General features: G+C 31.1%; 1 protein-coding gene across 4 annotated transcripts in view; it reads right to left on the reverse strand.

The window, feature by feature from the left end:
* wnd (Mitogen-activated protein kinase kinase kinase 13 wallenda) overlaps positions 1-21,412 on the reverse strand; it is a 289,172-nt gene that overhangs the window by 148,671 nt on the left and 119,089 nt on the right. For 3 of the 4 annotated variants that reach the window (XR_012757489.1, XR_012757488.1, XM_075373957.1), the window contains exon 2: positions 17,995-18,106. The exons of the other annotated variant lie outside the window; for it this stretch is intronic. Coding sequence is in view for 1 of the 3 variants with exons in the window: in XM_075373957.1 (XP_075230072.1) it covers positions 17,995-18,083 (89 nt within the window). In the remaining 2 variants the exon portion in view is untranslated. The remainder of the gene's footprint in view (positions 1-17,994; positions 18,107-21,412) is intronic. 4 annotated transcript variants of the gene reach the window in all.

A 21,412-nucleotide genomic window follows, 5' to 3' on the forward strand; every position in this document is an offset into this window, starting at 1 on the left:
TGAAGGTTTGGAATGATTATGATATGCATAGAGTAATAGGAGAAAATAAGGAAGCGGAAAATAAGGAAGTGTTTGTAATCTATAGATTACATTTGCAGAGAAACACAGAAGAGACAAGGAAGACTCACAAAGCCAAAAGAAAACTTGTTAAAACTCCGATAAGAAAGGCTCACAAAGATTCAAGGGAGAAGTTTATAAGAAAGATAGAGGAAAAGACGTATTTGGGGGACAACAAGTGGCTTGTAAATTGATGAAGCGTTTGAATAAGATAGAACGGAATGCGGTTCGGTTTAATATGAGTCCAATGAGGGAATGGATACATTACAGGAAAGTGGGGTCAAGTGAGAAGGATGGTGCACGAGATCGGGAGGCGTTGAGACGTAGAGTTTATATGGGATTATTGACTATACAGGAGCTTGTAAAAGCGCTGAAGGGTGCGCAAAATCGGAAGGCAGAACCGGATAGGCTGATGAAGAGTTTTTGTAATAGCGAGTCTTTTCTTTGAACTGCGATTATTACATTTGAAGAATGAATACTGGGAACAGTTCAAAATCCCAGAATCTTGGAAAATTGACTTGGTAAAATCGATTTTCAAGAAAAAGGATAGAAGTAGTTAAATAATTATAGAGGTATTAATCTACTTAATTGTGCGTATAAAATTTATAGTATGGTTATTAGCCCACCGGGTTGGACTAGTGGTGAACGCGTCCTCCCGTCAACTGATTTGGAAGTCGAGAGTTCCAGCGTTCAAGTCCTAGTAAAGTCAGTTATTTTTACACGGATTTGAATACTAGATCGTGGATACCGGTGTTTTTTGGTGGTTGGGTTTCAATTAACCACACATCTCAGGAATTGTCGACCTGAGTCTCCACAAGACTAGACTTCATTTACATTTATACATATCATCCTCATTCATCCTCTGAAGTATTATCTGAACGGTTACCGTACGTGTCTGTACGTGTTACCGTACAAACGGTATTAACCTCCGGAATCACCGTATGGTGGTTCCGGAAAGAACAAAATAAGAGTAGGGTTAATAATAGACGAATAAGAAAATTTTCTGAGGCTTTATTGATGGAGGAGTAGAACGGTTTTAGGAAGGGGAGATCATGTACGGATAATGTTTTTAACATCAGAAAAATAATTGAAAAACGCAGAGAGTTTAATTTAGAGACCCGTATAGGCTTAGTGAACCTTGAAAATGCATTAGATAAAGTATACAGAAATGTGTTATTGGAAATACTTCGGAAGGATAGTTATGCGCAATATCTAATAAATACGGTTAGGAGTGTTTACGAGTGGACAAAAATAATTATCGACACAGGCTTTGAAATATCTGAGAAAATTTTAGTTAATCATGGTGTCCGACAAGCGGGCAGTCTTTCACCTAATCTTTTTAATATTTATATAAATGACGTAATCAAAAGTTGGAAGGAACAATTGGAGTTAGGGATAAAATTAAACCATCGTGATATTGTTGGCTGTTCGATGTTTGCGGATGATGTAAATGTATTACAGGACAGTGAAGATAATTTACAGAGAAGGCTGTTTTGTTTAAACTTCTTGAAATAGCCGGGTGGTGTGGTCTGAATTTTTCTGCAAGATGAAGGTAGGAGACAACTTGCTTTTTTCTAAAGGAAGGAATCTGTTAGAAGTAAAATATCAATATATGACAAGAGTTTTGGACCAGGTATCTAATAAGTAATACGTTGGGGGGTGATATTTCTTACCAATATGATCGTAATATGTATACGATTAATCGATTTCAGTTTGTGTGTGGGACGATTCACAGAGCATTGAATAATCTTACGAAGAAGGATACTTGGCTACGATTTTATAGAACTGTAATAGTGCCGGCTCACTTGAATGGGAGCGAGACATATCATGTCAAAGAGAGACTACTATAAAATCAATTCGATAGAGATGATGTTCCTAATCGTATGCATGGGTGTACAAGAGAAGATAGAATAAGGAATACGGAAATAAGAGCAAATTTAGGAATCTTTACAGTTCAGGAAATAATTACGGAATATTTTGAGAGTTGGCGGCAGCACCTTGATAAAATTTAGGAGAGTAGGTTGCGGAAGCAAGCGTTAATCTATGTACCAGATGGAATGATATCCCTGGGACGTCAAAGGAAAAGATAGAGCGTTTTTGGAGTACAGGCAGGAATACCTATAATATAAAAGGAAGAAGACTTACCTGAAAACGATTAATTTTTTGGCATGAGAAAACTATTTGAGAAATGTAGTACACCATTTTTGGAACAAGCTATTATAAACAATAAATGGCCGCCATTTTGGTTAGGTTAGTCGTAGCCTGATAGTTTTTAACCAGACCTATCGGGTTGGTCTAGTGGTTAACGCGTCTTCCCAAATCAGCCGATTTGGAAAGTCGAGAGTTACAGCGTTCAAGTCCTAGTAAAGCCAGTTATTTTTACACGGATTTGAATACTAGATCGTGGATACCGGTGTTCTTTGGCGGTTGGGTTTCAATTAACCACACATTTCAGGAACGGTCGAACTGAGAATGTAGAAGACTACACTTCATTTACACTCATACATATCATCCTCTTTCATCCTCTGAAGAATTATCTAAACGGTAGTTACCGGAGGCTAAACAGGGAAAAAGAGAGAGTGATAGTTTTTACAATGCCCTTTAGATAACGTATGTGTGTTAAGCCTATCCTCTTTATCTATTTAAAACGTTTGAGCCCTCACCCTGGGAACCCCTGAGTCCTTCAGATGGAATAATCTACTATCAAAAAATATAGTACAAAAAATAATAAAATATAGTTTCGAAGTAGGAGCATTTACTAAATTTCACTTAGCTATTGAATAACTATGGAAGGATCGCCCTTGTTAATATCCAGTATGCGTAAATATTTACTTTAATAAATACAATACAATTACATAAAATAAATAAATAAATTTAATAAATACAACAACATAAAAACGTAAACGGAAGAAAAATTGTGTGAGCTGATTGTGTTAAGTATGCTTGATTGGAATTAACAAAGTAATAATCACTTGAATAATTACAAATCTTTACGGTCAAACTTATTAATAACATATAATTTAAGTATTTTTTGAACAATAAAAATTTGTTTCGCACGAAGATAACTGACATCATTGATTTTTTTTTATAATAACCAACCATCCATTATCAATAACGTTACTTGATGACAGTTTAAGAAGGAAAATGAAACCGACGAGTTTAGCTTATAACTTACAGAAGATTTCATAGTAGATTACTGTGTGTATCTGATAAATAAATTAATGTAACATTAAATGGATATATTCTAATATATTGTCTAAGGAACAAAGGTATTAAAAACATAAATTGAACACTTAACATTTTTATTATTTTTAGAAAAGTAACTCCATGTAATATAGTATATTCTAAAATTGATCGAACAAGATTATAACGAAGAGCTACGAATAAAATTCCAGTAATAAATCAAAGGCTTTTAAATATTTTATTAATTTTCGATACGTGCAAATCAACTAAAAAGTCAGGTAATACGTCACCAAAATCAGTAGCTCTTCCTCTAATCAATTTAAAAATATAAGTTAATACAATAATGAAAAGTAATTTTAGTTTTCTATCTATTCATCTACAAATACGAGTTTTTTTTAAATTAAAAAAAATAGTTATTGTTGTTAAAAAAAAATTAATCTATTTTTTTAGAAAAAATACTTCAGGACGATGTAATATTATTCTTAAAATCTATAAAAATGTTTTATTTTTTCTGAAATTAACAAGAACCAGAAAAACTTTGAGAAAATATATACACGATACTGTAATTAAGATATTTAAATTAGTTTTTAATACTTTTCCTGGAAATATTTGTCTTTTGTATTATCAGAGAGAAGGAAAAAATATTTTATTAAAAATTCAGATGAATACATAGTAATAAAGTTTATCACACGAACATTTAACGAATAATGAAAAAAAAATTAATTTTATAATGCTGAACTTTAATAATGGAATAATCTGATAAATAAAATTCTATAAACTGGAATAATTTTAGTGGAATAGTTAAAAATGGTGAACATACAAAATATAGAACGTGATGAAGATTCCACTAAATCTCTTTGAAGTAAAAGGCGATACAAAAGAGACCAGAGTAGCTTGCAATAAGGCTGAGAAGGTGCTATCGGCAGTTTCTCGGCTGATGTGCAACGCGTTGGGCCCTAAGGAGCGAAAGAAGAAGAAAATTGCAGCAACGGTAACTTCGGTGCTATTGTATGGTGCATCGGTGTGGAAAAGAGGACTGGATATCCAAAAGTACAACAGTAAGATGGCATCGTTACATAGGAGACTGCTCCTGCGTGTATCATGCGCATATAGGACAGTCTCCTATGATGCTGTGTGTGTCATTGCCGGCTCTCCGCCTATCGATCTGTTGGCGGAAGAGAGGGTATTGAGATTCAAGGGGACACCTAAAATAGAGGCGAGGGCGAAAATAATGAACGACTGGCAGGAAAGGTAGGCAGCGTCTTTAAAAGGCGGTTCGACGAGGAGACTTATCCCAGATATAGGATGCTGGGTGGGACGGCGCCATGGCGAGATTAGTTACAGTTTCACTCAGTTCTTATCAGGACATGGTGATTTCGGTGAGTACTTACATCGGTTTAAGCTCCGAAGATCTCCTGTTTGCAGGGATTGCCAAGAGATCGATAGTGTTGAACACAGTGTGTTTAGATGCCGTAAGCGGGATGACATAAGAGACAGGTATACAGCAACAACACCAGAGACTGTAATCAATAGTATGTTGACGAATGAAGATATGTGGATGGAGGTGGCAAATATGGTTGGGAAGATTTTGAAGGAAAAATTTTAACAGGGAGCCCCTTAAAAAAAAAGAGAGATAAAAAAGGGGTTACGAATTATGGCGGCGTCTAGGGACAGGGAGGCAGCTCCCGTGACTAGGATGCCTGGGCATGCTCACCCACAAGAACGGGCATGTCTGTGTACTTACGATGATGTCAAGGGAGACCCTCAAGGTATGAGCGGGAGGGCGCGCTGTGAAGGCCATATGGAATATATGTCCGGAACATCAGGATAGGGCCGGGAAGAACAGCTCCTACATTGAGGGGTATCTGGACTTTCCCGAATGGGAGGTTCGGTTATCTCCTCGGAGATATGTAGGAGACCCCGATGGGTGAGTCCCATAGTGGACGAAGATAGGATGGGTGGGGGGAATAAACATCCGCCATCACATGCGGAGCCGACTAACGAGATGCCTAACGGCGATTCCTGGTTGCCCCTGTATGTTAAAAGATGGAGAAAAAAAAATCTCTTTGAAGTAGAACATCTAGCTGTTTACAAACTTGACACGTTCATCTTTATTACAAATTTCAAATAACATTTAGTGATTTTTTTTTTTTTTTATATAATTTTAATCTAGTTTAACCGTATCACTATCGTGCTGCCTAAATAGAAGAGTTTTTCTAATTCTTAAAAAAAACACAAAACAAAAACAAACGCAGGAATTAAAATGTCTACAATAGGATAAAAACAAATTTAATTTTAAATACTATAAAATTAAGAAAATTGAATTTAAAGTTATATTTTTAAAAATGACATAACTAAGCTTGTTAAAATAAAGTTGTTAGAATAAAAAATACTTTCCGATTACGAGTATTATTTTTGAAAAATTGAAAAAAATATTAAAATAAAAAAAAAAGAATTACGGTATTGTTTCAATCTAAAAATTAGTTTTTATATTTTAAAAAATTGATACAATGCAATAAAAAAGAATATAATAATAAAATGAATTATATTTATTTTTAATTTCAAAAAGTCTTCGGCAGTTCTATGCAAGAAGACGACCGACTTTTCGTTAATTTAATTTGGTTTTAATATGTTTTTTTTCTATTTGGTTTAATACGGCTAAAATCAGATAGTACAGATAAAAAAAAGTCAACGAGAAATCTTGGAATGGTAATAACGAAACACGCTTCTAATTTGTTCCGCTCAAATATTTTTGACCTTAAATTGAGCGTAACTTAAGAACTACTCAACCAATTAAATTTGCACATGCACTTTAGATATACTACTACAACATATCTAAATTTCAATGAAATTGATCGAGTAGTTTTGAAGATTTTCGAACAACAAAATTTTAGCCATAAGTTAGCATAGAGTACATATAAACACATAATATCTTCATATGTCTATCATAAATATATATATCTTCAATGATGTATATCATAATATTAATAAAATGTATTATGAGCGTTACAAATTTGAAATCGGAAACCTTTTTTTCATTTTGGAGGCTTCTCTAAGAAAGTAATCCATAAATGGTGATAAAAAATTAAAAAAAAATCTTTTAAAATAGTTTAAAAATGATTAAGATACAGCCATAATTCTAAATAAAAAACTTTTCGAGAGTTCTAAGGTTCAAATCCTAGTAAAGACAGTTACTTTTATAAGGATTTGAATAGTAGATCTTGCTAAACAGAAAAAGCAAAGGAGAAAATATTTTCGGCTAATTTTTTTTCGGGAAATTCTAAATAGTGTGTGGGTTATTAAAAAAATTAAAATTTTATACTTCAAATGCAATGGATAACTTGCGAGAAGGATATAAATTTATTTTAAGAAACAAATCGTGTATAAAAAAAATAAAGAAAACAAATAAATAAATATTTTTCGTTATTATTTTATTCTATATGATAATAATAAATTTAAAAAGTAAATTATCGATCTTTCTTCCCCGGCGAATATGGTATATGTATGTACATATGTCGCACTGCTTTTGGCCTTATATCTCAAGATTAACTGAACCTATTTTCATCAAATTTGGTTCAAATATTTCTATGTATGTGGTATTGATCATTTTTTTTTTTTTTTCTTTAAGGGGTTGAGGAATATCGCAAAAACCGATTTCGATTATCTTTGCAGGTATTTTTGAAAAAACCCTTATTAAAGCAAATTTCTACCGACAATTTATAAATTCCAAAAAAGTTTTTTTCAAAGATGAACCCCCAACTCTTATGACTGAAATAATTGTTTTTTGTTATTTTGCTCTCTCACCCTTTTTCGGGTTAAATATTTTTCAAACATTTTTTTTAAAATTTCTTAATAGATTATTTAAAATATGACAAAGTTGCTCTAAACAAAGAAACTGAAATAATTAAAAATACTGCTCATACAAATAGATATCATATTAATACAATAAACAGATTATATAGAAGAATAAATAATAAAATTATTACCAGAAAAAAACAGAAAATACATATAAAAAAATACGCGATAGTCAATAAATTAACATAACTCCAGCAGCACAACAAATAATAAATTAAATATTTTAATAATAATTATAATAATAATGATTCTAACTTTAATAAATAGGGAGAATATAGTCTAAACTGTAAAGATTGTGATACGTATATCGGTATGAACAAACGTATATTTTCTATACGCGTAGAAGTACATACCAGAAAATTCTAATTATGCTGAACATATCGATAACGGTCATGCGTACAATTCTAATACTTTTACAAAACTCTAACGAACAAAAATTTTTTAAAGAGGATAAATTAAACGTGTCCTAAATATAAACATGAACAAATAATAGCCATACAATTAAAATATCATTCCTGATAACATGGTTTCTGTTAATTTTATTTTATTCCTCCAGAGCAGACTTTATATTTTCTTCAGTATACTTTTGAAAAGCAAACAGTAATAACGATAATTAATTTTTGACTTTTATATAATATTTTAATCTCCTGAAGATGATTTGAAAAGCCAAAAGATCTAGAGAACGTGTTTTTTATTTGCTGGTAAGGTGGATTTTTAACTATTTAATTATAAATAATAATTTATAATTATTATTATATAATTATAAATTAATCTCCCCGGACCTGAAACGTAAAAACGTTTTTTGAAAATCTTCTTTTTATTATTTTAGCCTTTATTGAGGGGAGGGGGTTAAATTTAAAGAACACTTTACTTAAGCAAATAACATAATGAATATTTTTATAAAAACGTTTCGTAAAATTTATTCCCGTTATTAATAGCCCGGAATGTCATGCAATACTTTGGCAGCTTTTATGTAACTCCTTAATTTAAAATCCTCTATCGTTTATTTATAAATACAGAAAAAGAATTTATAATCATGGAATTTGACTGAGAAACTTAATTTAAATTAACAGATTTCTGTGATAAATAAACCTAATTTTTGAAATATAAATTTTATTTCTAGGTATGTTTACATTTACAAACTAAACAATAAAAATTATTCGAGAAGAATAATTTTAAGGATCTGGAAAATTCCAGGAGAAATCTAAAATTTCGCTTTCTTGATCAAAAACTCCTGACGTGATCTATAAAATGTATTAAGTACCGATAAGAATAAAATATTAATTTTATTTACGTATTAATATTTTTCATGTTTAAAGGTGATTACAAGACATTGATTTAACAATAGGCAATATTTTGCACTACTAGACAAGAAATAAAAATTCCAGGCGCAGTTCACAGGTCTTGACATCCACAGTATGGATTATTTTGCAAGTTCAGACTTAAAAAGGGGAGGTAGATTTCACGGGTGCTAAGTTGGAGATAAAAAATATTTCCACCTTTAAGTTAACAAAAACTTCAAATTTACTAAATACGACAATGGTTGCATAAGAAAAAGTTTCATATGTTTATCATACGACAAACTCCATCTTCTTACAATTCCAGAAAAATTTTGGCCATTCCTTGCCGTAAGGATTGGTCATATAAAAAATTCTTTCACACAAAGGTTTTAGGTAATGTTTAGAGGACTACGACCACTTTAAACCGATTCGGTACTGTGCCTATTAAGGGTGATATGATTTTTTTGTCTTCAACCCCCATTTTTTCCATCCCCGGGGCCAATGGTTGGTGATATCAAAAGACTTTACTTAAGTTTTAGGCCCTTATCCATAGAATAGTAGCAACTTTAAACGAATTTTATATTTTACTTAATAAGAAAGTTTTAGCGATATTTTGTTTTTTCGAAAAAGCCCCCCCCTATTTCTACCTCCATGGTCCGAACTTTCCCGTTAACGAACTCGACCGAGATTTTGGTTAGTCATATTTTATGTGTCAATTTGAAAGTGATTGGCGCAAAATTACGGCAGTTATCCTGCCGTAAATTGTTGAGGGATGTGAAACGGGTAGATGTATCGAAATTTTCCGGAAGTCGAATCACGGTACCCATTCCAATAGGTAGCTTTCTTACAAAATCTACCTAAAATAAATTGGGGGATAAATTTTTCTAATTGTTCGATGATTTATAAAAAATGTTAACGAAAGCATAATAAGGCTCTTTCTACTAAGTATGGAAAACGAGTGGGAGTTAAGAAGGAACGATCAACGGTGACGCACAACTCCACCAAGAACGAACTTAAAGGCAGAACGCGAACATCCATCCTGCTCGTAATGCCACATGGGTGTCTTGTAGCCAGAATGGGAGCATCAGATTACTGATTTCATTTTAAGTCTTAAATACATGCTACAACAAACATTTCATGTTGCTGTGAAGTTATGAAACGACAAACTGAATCAAATTTTATAAATGTCTTTAAAAACTACAAAAAAAATTTCAGGTATCCTGTGGCTATGAATTATAAAAAAAAGTTTGTTTTTATAAATAAAAAAAAAATCAACTGTAAATTAAAGAACAACCCTTATAAAAGGACCCTAGTGAATAAATGGAGCTACCCCTAACTCCAAATTGTTAAATAATACTTAAAAAAAAGTGAAGGCTCAAATTAATTTAAAAAATCAATTTTAATAAATTTTATCGACCAAAATTACAGCAACAAAAAGTTTACTTCCTGAAGGAATTGATATTAAATCGTAGAAAAAATATACGATTCCTAACACAGGGCGCCCACAGAAATTGTGTGACGAAGGCGTGGTGACACAAAACTTAACAACATTGAACAATAAATGGAATACGCGAAGCCAAAAGAAGCGGTGTGACGGTAACGAGGCGGCTCAGATGTAACGTAGCCACATTCGTTCGCCACTCGATAACGTCTTCTATTTTCGTCACTTCAACGCCTCCGAAAAAATAGTCCGGTTCCATTTACCATCTCGTTTCAATCCGATTCCCATTTCAATAGTTATTTTTTTTTTATCAGTTAAATTATATTAATAATAAAATACGCACTTTTGGTTTTATATTTAAACACTTCTTACTAATCTCAGGAAACAATATTAATGGTTTTTAGATAGATTTCATAAGAATGCTACCCATCATAATGGGTACGATAATTCTTGTGCCAATCACTTTCAAATTGATATATAAAATATAACGGCCCAAAATCTAGCTAGAGTTCGTTAATGGGCCAAATAGGACCATGAGGGTGGAAATGGGAGGGTTTTTTCAACAAAAAAAAATTCCCTATAACTTTTCCTTAAGTAATATATCGAATTCGTTTAAAGTTCCTACTATTCTTTGGATAAGGTACCTATGTACCTTTAAAACTTACCTATGTAAAGTTTCTTGATCCAACCACTGGACCGCTGGAAAAAATGGGGTTTCGAAGACAAAAAAAATCATACCACCCTTAATAGGCACAGTATCGAATCGGTTTTTAAATGGTCCGTTAGTCCTCTGAACATTACCTAAAACTTTTGTGTGAAAGAATTTTTTATATGACCAATCCTTACGGCAAGGAATGGCCAAAATATTGCTGGAGTTGTAAGAAGATGGGGGGCTTGTCGTATACTAAACATGTGAAACTTTTTTCACATGCAACCATTGTCGTATTTAGTAAATTTAAAGTTTTTCTTAATTTTAAGGTGGAAATCTTTTTTATTCCCTACTTAGCACCGGTGAAATCTACCTCCGCCTTCTGGCGTGCCGAAAGGGATTTTTTTATGTTGGTTTTATTTTTTAAATTTAAGTAGTCCAATCCGTTATAGAAACTACCGTTATAAAATAGTAAAATGGTAATTTATTCGGATTAAAAAAAAGGTGCTTTTAAAATTATGTGTACAGGAACCGGTTTTGTTTGGATGTTAAAATCTACTACCAAAGTACTTAAAGATTTTAATACATCTTCATTCCTGATCATGTGCAGTCTCAAACGTCCTGGTATTTGCCCCCTTGCTCGTGCCCAGTTACACTTTTTCTCATTGTGTTATACGCCTGTTTACACGTGAAAAGGAAGATTCTATAATTTTACAGAATTTACAACTTTTATATGAAAATTTAAATAACAGACAGATTTAATTCGTTTTTAACTAAAATACAAAACAAAAACTTAATTTTTATATGTTTAAAGAAATAATAATTACTGAAAATTCGAGGTGATTTTATTTTATTATATAAAGTATTAAATGTTTTTTTTTTTTACACGTTGTGTTGCGTTGTAAAAAACTACTATTACTATTACATTGCGTGACAATATATTGTAGTGTATTAATGTAAATTTTTTGCGTCGTTATATTTAAAATGATATGCCTGCGTGAGGGTATTCACGTGACGTCAAATCTGGTGATACTGTTAACTATATCAGAAACTCGTTCTTATATACACACACATGTTTATTTATATATACATACACGCAAAGAAAAAAGAAGAAAACATTCTATGAACGTTAAAATAAATTACTTATTTATAAACATGTATTATGTTTTAATATTTTAACATCAATAAATAATAAACTTATTTGTAATTAAAAAATTAATTAAATTAATTTGATTAATGTAATATTTTAAAAACACAATTAAAGTTATTAGATTAGTTTATTAGTTTTTTCTTTTCTTAGATTGTTTTTATAGTTTGATTTGTAATATTAATAACAAGAGTAGTAAAATTCTGAAATACGGAATTTCCAGACGATTGCTTTGTCTCTTTATTTTGTGCACGTTTTCAGTAAATTAATTTTGATCTTGTGTATTATTAGAAGTAAATATAAAATAATTAAAAATGTAATACCTCATAAAACTAATTTCTAATAATATATTAAACATGAAAACCGGGAAAATAAAATCACAAAACGGATTCTATTCAGAGCTATGATACAATAATGTCATTATCTTACTTCAGTATTTATTAAAATTTATTTTTTGCTTTTTTATTTTTACTTTCTTGTAGGAAGTAAAGGAAGTATTGTGATCGCGAAAAATTTCGGTTTTCAGATTTCAACGGAAATATCCATTTTGATCATTCCTGAATCCATGTGTTGACTAGTTTCGGCGTGACGTCTGTACGTACGTATCTGTATGTACGTATCTCGCATAACTCAAAAACGATTAGCCGTAAGATGTTGAAATTTTTTATTGAGGATTGTTGTAACATCTAGTTGTGCACCTCCCCTTTTGATTGGAATCGACTGAACCAAGTGTCCAAAAAAAGTTTTAAATTCTAATTGGGGTTTTTTGAGTCCTTACACGGCTTTACGTAACATCCGGGGAGAATGTGCTCGAAAAACCTCCTTCCCCGAGCAAAAGAAGAGACCAAGTCATCTTAACTCGGCTAAGGATTGGACACACCAGGCTTACCCACACTCATCTATTTGGCTCTCCTCAGAAGATCTGTGAGGCTTGCGAGGTCAGACGGTCCGTGCACCATCTGCTCTTTGATTGCCCAATCTTTGGAACCACCCGACAAAACTTAGACCTGGGTTCAGATATGAAATTTCTATTAAACCAGAAAGAAAGTATAAAACGTCTGTTGCGGTTCCTCTCCTACAGCGGAATGAAGTATAAGATTTAGTGATTTTTGTCTGATTTATGTATTTTAGTTTGTATTTGTTGTTGTTACTTCTCTATGTTTATTCTTTATTGTTTATTTTTGTCGTTTTATGTAAAACTACATGATAGTGTTACTTTAGTCGCTAATCACTATAATTATTGATGCGACTGCAAATAAAAGCATTAAAAAATATAATTATTAAAAAAATATTATATTTTAAGTACAGGGTCCCATTCAGTAACTTTTTTTTTGAAACGGAATGGGGATCTGATTTTTTTGGGGGAGGACTTTTAAGCCGTAATTATTATGCTTTTATTGTAGTAACTGTTTACTGCAGTGGTTGGTCCAATTCCGTGTAATGTTATTCATCAAAGCTAAAACAAATTATAGTTTATAACAAACGTTATGGGTACATTGATGCTCCCTTGTTCAGTCGGGTCAAAAATAGATCCAAAGGAGGGATAAATAGTCAAATTAAAATTTTTTTTTGATCAACTGATTTTCGAGATACGAGACAAAAAAATACTTAGAAATATTGTAGAATATGCTCTTACTTTTATATCCGAGTGACTTAAAACTTTGGAATTTTAAGTAACTTTATAAGTACTTTCATCGTAATAAAGTTCAATTTTCTACGACTGCTATATACAATAGATCACAAATTAAAATTTTTTAATTTTTCCCGAACTTTTTAATTCCTGACCCCTGCAGGGAGGACACTCGCTTTGTGACGATCCCAATTGCCACACCACCCCTTCCGTTCCTGGCTATGATGGACTTTACCGGGGGTAGTCTTTTAGATCCTTTAAACCTGTCTTTAGTCATTACACATCTGTCTTACACAATCATTAGTTTGAAAATTGTGAATGAAAATTTTGTAGCACATGAAAAATGCCACGCCCATCCGGGATTCGAATCCGGGACCTCCGTATAAAAGGCCGAGACGCTATTACTCCGCTACAGAGATAGGCAATTAAATAAGACTCTAAATTTATACCTTTATTTTGAAACGAGGCTTAAATTTGAGAGATTCATCAAGAAAAAAATATTACGAGACTTGTATGTGAAATTGTAAAATCGTTTTGACATAGGTTGATTTACATTACGATGATAGTTGTATGTGCGTGAAAAGAAACTTTCTACGTATTTAGTTCTTTACGTACGACCGCTGAATAAATGATGCGTTAATAGTTACAAATAAGTATTCGTTATTGTAAGAGTTAATATATAAAAAAAGGATTTATCAGGTATGAATTGAATTACTACGAAGCTATCATCAAAGACATATATATATATATATATATATATATATATATATATATATATATATATATATATATATATATGTTTTTCAACCTTGAATTGGAAATTAGCTGTACGCTGTGTAGAGTCAATATGTTGTTACAAAACAACTGGCATGGCATAAAACACACACGCGCGCGCGCGCGCGCACACACATACATATTATGTAGATATCCGTGCCATTTATATACCTTTATTAATAAATTGTACGATTTTAGGAAGAAAATATTGTTAGACAAAACCACCGTTCATTAATCATTTAAAATTAAATGCCTTAATTGCAAATTCTTCGCACAAATAAAATTACTTAAGCTGGATTCCTTTTATTATAAACACATAGACTTACTTTTTAATTCCACGGTCTATTGTGTTAAAAAAAATTGATCATTTGAATTCAAACAAATCTAAGAGTATTTTAAAGTTTATGGAATATAATTTGCGGAAGAAAGTGTAAATGCTCCTGAAAAATAATATAGGTGAAGGGCATGATTATTCTTAGAAAAAAAAAACTAAGGGCGCTTTTCCTTAGCATTAGTAATTGTTTTACGAGGATCTAACGTAAGGAAAATTTCCGCAGTTAGAAAAACTAACTTGTATAAAGTACATTAAGAATAATGGAATAACAAATCTATTATATCTTCACTAATTTAATCATTTTATACCGAGATTCAAAGATAGCTAAATCTTTAAGTATTAAAAATGCTGATCTGGATGTTGTAAACGTTTTTTATTTACTACTGAAGATAAATTGACGAAAATTTGTATACGCGATCTTCTTACGATGTAACTGCACACTAAGAAAAGATTTTTTTTGAGTTTAAAGGGTTAAAGTGGAGTAATAATGAAATTTAGAATTTTTTGTAATTTCTCGGTAACAAATGAAGATATCAATTGATTTTTTGGTAGTTTTAATCTTCAAGTGAATATCTAAACACCAATTTCTATATTTTTTTTTGAATTTCGAGTTTAAAGGGTTAAAATGAATTTTTGAATTTGTTTTTGAAACCCTTTTTTTAATTTCTTAGTAACAAATAAAGGTACAATTTGATTTTTGGTGTATGTAATTTTTACGTGAATATCTAAAAACTAATTTTTTAGGTTTTTCAAAATTCTGCATTGAAAGGGGTCGAATTTCTATGCCGTTAAAAATTAATCTCAGGAAGAAAAAATTAAAAATAAAAGCAATGTCTTCAATACCAGTAAATGAAAACAACACTACAGATAAAATAAATATTCGTCGGCAAATAAAAATAGCACTAATAGCTGTAATTAGTAGACTGTTAATGATACCATTATATGATATGAATTGGTAAGTAGCTTATATATTCCAAGTAATATAAAAAAAATATCCCTTTCAGCACGTCGTAAGGCGGAGGTAGGTTTCACCGGGTCTAAGTAGGGGATAAAAAAGATTACCTTCTTAAAGATAACAAAAACTTCAAATTTACTAAATACGACAATGGTTGCATGTGAAAAAAGTTTCACATGTTTAGTATACGACAAGCCCCCTATCTTCTTACAACTCCAGCAATATTTTTGTCATCCCTTGCCGTACGGATTGGTCATATCAAAAATTGTTTCAGACAAACGTTTTAGGTAATGTTTAGAGAACTAACGGACCACTTTAAACCGATTTGATACTACGCCTATTAAGGAAGATATATTTTTTAGTCTTCTAAACCCCATTTTTTCCAACCTCTTGGTCAATGGTTGGTGATATCAAAAAACTTTACTTGTATAAATTTTAGGCCCTTATCCAAAGAATAGTAGGAACTAAACGAATTAGATTTTTACTTAATAAGAAAGTTACAGTAATATTTTGTTTTTTCGAAAAAGACCTCCATTTCCATTTCCACGGTCCGATTATGCCCATTAACGAACTGGACCGAGATTTTGGGTCGTTATAGTTTATGTATCAATTTGAAAGAGATTAGCGCAAACTTACGGTAGTTATCGTGCCCACAAGAAAGTGAAATATAAATTTTTGAACTGACGGTGGTTTTCGGGACTGGGAGATGTGAAACGCGAAGATATGTCGAAATTTTCCGGAAGTCGAAACATAACAAAAGGCAGCTTTCTTAGGAAATCTACCTAAAAAAAATCTTTTCAATACTTCTTTAAATTTTGATAAACAGAAGTCGATGCCAAATTGAAAACAATTTAATCTATATTTTAAAATTACAAAATTTAAATATTTTAAAAGTATTAATTTTTTGGCTTAAAATAAGAATAACGGAGATCCCTGGTAATATAATAAACATAGTATAAAAATTAATTTTATAAACAATTACACTTTACTAGTAAAATAAAATTTGTTAATTATTTATTAAATTTAAGAAACAAGTCTTTTTGATCATTTAAAAGTGTATGTACTGTTATTTCATAATTTATCAAGTTACTTCCTTATACGTTACATGTGTATGTCGGGTGGCATAACCGCAACGATTGTAGGTGATCTGACACGAAACACTAGTCTTTTATGAAAACACGAAATAGATTTTTCAAGAATAACAAGCATTCTCATACAAGGCTTATTAAGGGAAATGAAGAGCGAATTGGTTTGTTTCTACTACGAATGACATATATTTCTGGGCAATAATATGTTAAATATTCATAAAATACACGTGATATTCCACTCTACAAAAAAGCTTTTATTCTGTTCATCACATCGAATGGGTATATACTATATACTATATTATAACACCATTATTTTCAGAGAAAGCTAATTTTAAACTGGACCGTTTTCGATGATTTCTTACTTCCTTATTTGAAGTAAAGGAAGTATTGCGATAGCGAAAAATTTCGGTTTTCAGATTTCAACGAAATTATCCACTTTGACGATCCCTGAATCCATTTTGACTAATTTCGGCGTGAGGTGTGTACGTACTGTATGTGCGTATGTATATCGCATAACTCAAAAACGATTAGCCGTAGGATTTGAAATTTTGGCTGTAGGATTGTTATAATATCTAGTTGTGCACCTCCCTTTTTGATTGCAATCGGCTGGACCAAAAGTGTCCAAAAAAGCTCAAGATCCAAAAAATTTGGACTTTTTCTTAACTGCAGTAATAAGCCCTCATTGAGAGCTTTTCAATAGCAAATCGTAAGTGGCACTTATTTTCATCGGTTCCATAGTTATAGCCAAATAAAATTTTAATTAATGAAATATTTGGATCTTACAACGGGAAGGCACATCGGTTCAAATCCGACCTCGTCTGCTTTTTTCTTTTAATTTTTTTAAAAATTAAAATATATTGATTTATTAATCTCCGATTGTAAAAAAAAGTACAATAAATAATAATTCAATAATAACAAAAAATTAAAAACACATGAAAAAATATCAGAAGTTATTAATGAAATAAAATTTTATGTACTTTTCATAAAAAGTGTATATGTAATTTACACATTTTATGAAATACATATGTAATTACATTGAAATACACAGTTAAATTCTGTCAAATTTTGTGAAATATGTTCTGCTTTTAATACATTTCGAAATTTTTACTTTTTATTTAGTTTCTGTGGATTTTATTCGTACCATTTTACTCAAAATCAAATTCTCCACAATTTGTGTTTGAAGACTTTATGTGTTGATTACCAATTTAATTATTTTACGCAAAAAAAAAAATAGTATGTTTTCGACCCCGATCGTGAGATTTTTATCTTTTACCTCAAATTTCTCGAAAACTACTACAAATACAGTTCTGGGATTTGCTTTTAGGTCATATTTTATTTAAAACCAACAAATATATCCCTTAATTTGGGTACAAAGAATTACATTTTGAGTTAATTTTACCGAAGGCGCAGAAATCAGGGCGAAATCTTTCTCTAGCCGACAATCTATGACGAAGCGTCTCCGAACGAACCTATGTTTATAATTATCATCTGTAGAACATTCTTCGTGAATCGCCTTTATATAAAAATAGTCCTACAATACAATAACTATTAAAAAGATTAGAAATATTTATTTTTCTTTCAAATGTAAAGTTTAATATTACCTGTTATTAAAATTATCTTGTTCATCTTTTGCTAAACAAGGCGGTGTGGGTGAAGGTGGACCACTTGCCATTTCCACTGGGGTGTGCATTGTAGCCTACCAAGGTTAAAACCCTGTAAAAAAAAAGCACAAAATCCTTTACTACCTAATGCACAGAACGATTTTTTTAATGATAAAATTTACTGAATAAGCTTAAAAGCTTATCCAAGATAATATGAAATGGATTTTTAAAACGTATGAAAAAAATTCAAAACCCAACCAGGATTCAATATTTCTGGTTAAAATACTAACACGCTGTTATTCTGTTAAGAAGGTCTTTTTTACTTACATTCTTTATTATAAAGGTCCTCAATTAAAAGTACTAATAAGCCGCAGGTATTTTAATTGTTTTTTCAGCGAAAAATTAATCAACAAGGAATAAGGATGTAAGCATTATCCCTTACCTGAAGTAGATGTATTGGCTTTACAGCAATGAACTAGTTCTGCAGTCCAAATACATCGGGCAAAAGGAATCTAGGATAAGGAAAATATATAAACGATGACAAAGTAACTACTGAAAATTCTGAACAGAAAACATACTGGTCGAAGAACTATATGAATTCAGAAAGGTAAGGGGCCCAATCTAGGAAATCGAACTAACAAAAACTATCGGTAAGAGGTGTACAGAAAATTTATAGATGTGGAAAAACCGATCAACTACATCAAATGAAATAAATTAATGGAAATAATAAAAAGACAAAGAGAATATTACTTTAAGTATTGTAATTACATCGGAAAACAGCTATGAAAATAAATTATGTAACAAAATAATAATCTGATTCAAGCTAACCATCTCGTAAATACAAATCACAAACTGACCAAACCTTGATAAATAAACAGACATAATCCAAATACTACATTTATATTTATATATATAAATATATCCACCTAATTAAAAAAAATCGTCTGTATCAGTAACAGGTAACGCAGGGATTAAACAGCAGCATCAGTTACATAAGATGGACGCAAAGACAACTGAAAACTCAATGTTGTAAAATTTGGTTAACTATGTCGTTAGAAAAATTTTGTTATTTGGGAAGTAGAATTACTAAAGATGGACGAAGCAGGAGAGATATAAAATGCCGAATATGACAAGCTAAACGAGCCTTCAGTAAGAAATACAATTTGTTTACATCAAAAATTAATTTAAATGTCAGGAAAAGATTTTTGAAAGTGTATGTTTGGAGTGTCGGTTTATATGGAAGTGAAACTTGGACGATCGGAATATCTGAGAAGAAAAGATTAGAAGATTTTGAAATGCGGTGCTATAGGAGAATGTTAAAAATCAGACGGGTGGATAAAGTGACAAATGAAGAGGTGCTGCGGCAAATAGATGAAGAAAGAAGCGTTTGGAAAAATATAGTTAAAAGAAGAGACAGACTTATAGGCCACATACTAAGGCATCCTGGAATAGTCGCTTTAATATTGGAAGGACAGGTAGAAGGAAAAAATTGTGTAGGCAGGCCACGTTTGGAATATGTAAAACAAATTGTTACGGATGTAGGATGTAGGGGGTATACTGAAATGAAACGACTAGCACTAGATAGGTAATGTTGGAGAGCTGCATCAAACCAGTCAAATGACTGAGACAAAAAGAAAAAAATAAAGAAAAATTTTAAAATAAATACTAAAATTTCCTTTCGTTTAATAGACAAAAAAAAAATTAATAAATCGACGCTGATAAAATTAAATCAACCTATAAATAAACAATTAAGATTTATATGTAATCACATATTACGCGAAATGTTAAGATATTAGAAATTATTTAATTTTTAAAAATCTATATTTAATATGATTTATTATATATTATATGATTTAAACAAGACAGAACCTATTTTAATATGAAAAACCTTCTTACATAATAACAAAAAATAACACACTTCAACCAATCTTTAAAATCAAATTGTTGTTACGGTTGTTACTATCAAATATCCAACACCGTCGATAAACCATTCTTATAAAAGTCAAGGGCAAAGAATAAAGCGTAAACCGTATCGAATTTATATATATATATATAAAGAAGAAAACACAATAACTTCTGTTCACACGGTCAATGTCCCTGAATGATGGTTGGCTAAAAAGATTTAATGTTTGTAAATTAGTAATATATATGTTTTATTTTATAACAAAAGCATATTCTTACAGAAGTTAAAAGATGTTCATGTATATTCATTAAAACCAATTAATTTATAAAATAAAATATAAAAAGGTTTTTCCCTAAAAAAAAAAAGAAGACAAATTATCGTTGAATCTTCTTCACTTTCTTCAATTTTCACTCTTTTCCGTCCATTTAATCTTTTCCAATCTCTTCCACACCCACATGCCCCCAATTTAAAAAATTTGAATTGCCTCCAATTTTTATTTTTTTATTGTCTACGTTTCAAAAATATAAAATTTTTACAATTTGACAATTTTAAATAATTCTCATGAATTTCATGAACTTATTTTTTACCTTTATAGTGTTTATTAAATTAGTTTTATTTTTTGAAAATGAGAGTACTTTTAAAAAACATCGCTTCCCGAATAAAAAAAAAATTCCGTTCGCAAGAAATACAAAGGTGAGTAACCTACAATGAGAAAAGAATGCAGAGAAATGTTGTAAACAGATCACTAAAGAGAGTAAAATGAGGCTTTAAGAAATGTAGACATATTCGTTTTATTTTTACATAATTTTACTAATTGTCTTGAATATTCATGTGAAAATGCTTTCAACACTGGAATAGCATAAAGCAAATAATATCATTATGCCGTAACAATCCTATACCGATTAATAACAGTAACAAAAATTTAAATGGCTACAAATCATCTACGTACACATTTTTTTAGTTTTTTGTTTGTAAAATCTTTACTTACATTACCCACAAAAAAACTTACAACGGCATTACTAGAATAATTTAAATAAATATTTATCGAAATCCGACCGTTTGGTGAAGCTTCTTTCTTTTTCCTGTTTTTCCTCCGGTAATTGCCGTTCACATAATACTTAGAGGATGAATTAGGATGATATGTATGAGTGTAAATAAAGTGTAGTCTTGTACAGTTTCAGTTCGACCGTTCCTGAGATGTGTGGTTAAAGGAAACCCAATCGCCAAAGAACACCGGTATCCACGATCTAGTATTCAAATCCGTGTAAAAATTGTTTGTGAAACTTAGAATTGAACAAACACACTTTTTTCGAGATATGAACGTACTTCACTTTTGAAATCGGTAAAACAAACAAACATTAACTTCTAGAATGATCTGTTTTATAAATAAAATGTGGCAGAATCGACTAAGCGGTCATGAGGGTCAATGGTCGGGCGGTGGTGAAGGTGGCAAGTGCACATGGTCTCCCTTTCTTCCGTCGGTGACTCAATTTCAGTAGCCAACACGGTTTGGAT

This window comes from Lycorma delicatula, chromosome 8, assembly GCF_047948215.1.
Source record: "Lycorma delicatula isolate Av1 chromosome 8, ASM4794821v1, whole genome shotgun sequence".
NCBI lineage: Eukaryota > Metazoa > Arthropoda > Insecta > Hemiptera > Fulgoridae > Lycorma > Lycorma delicatula.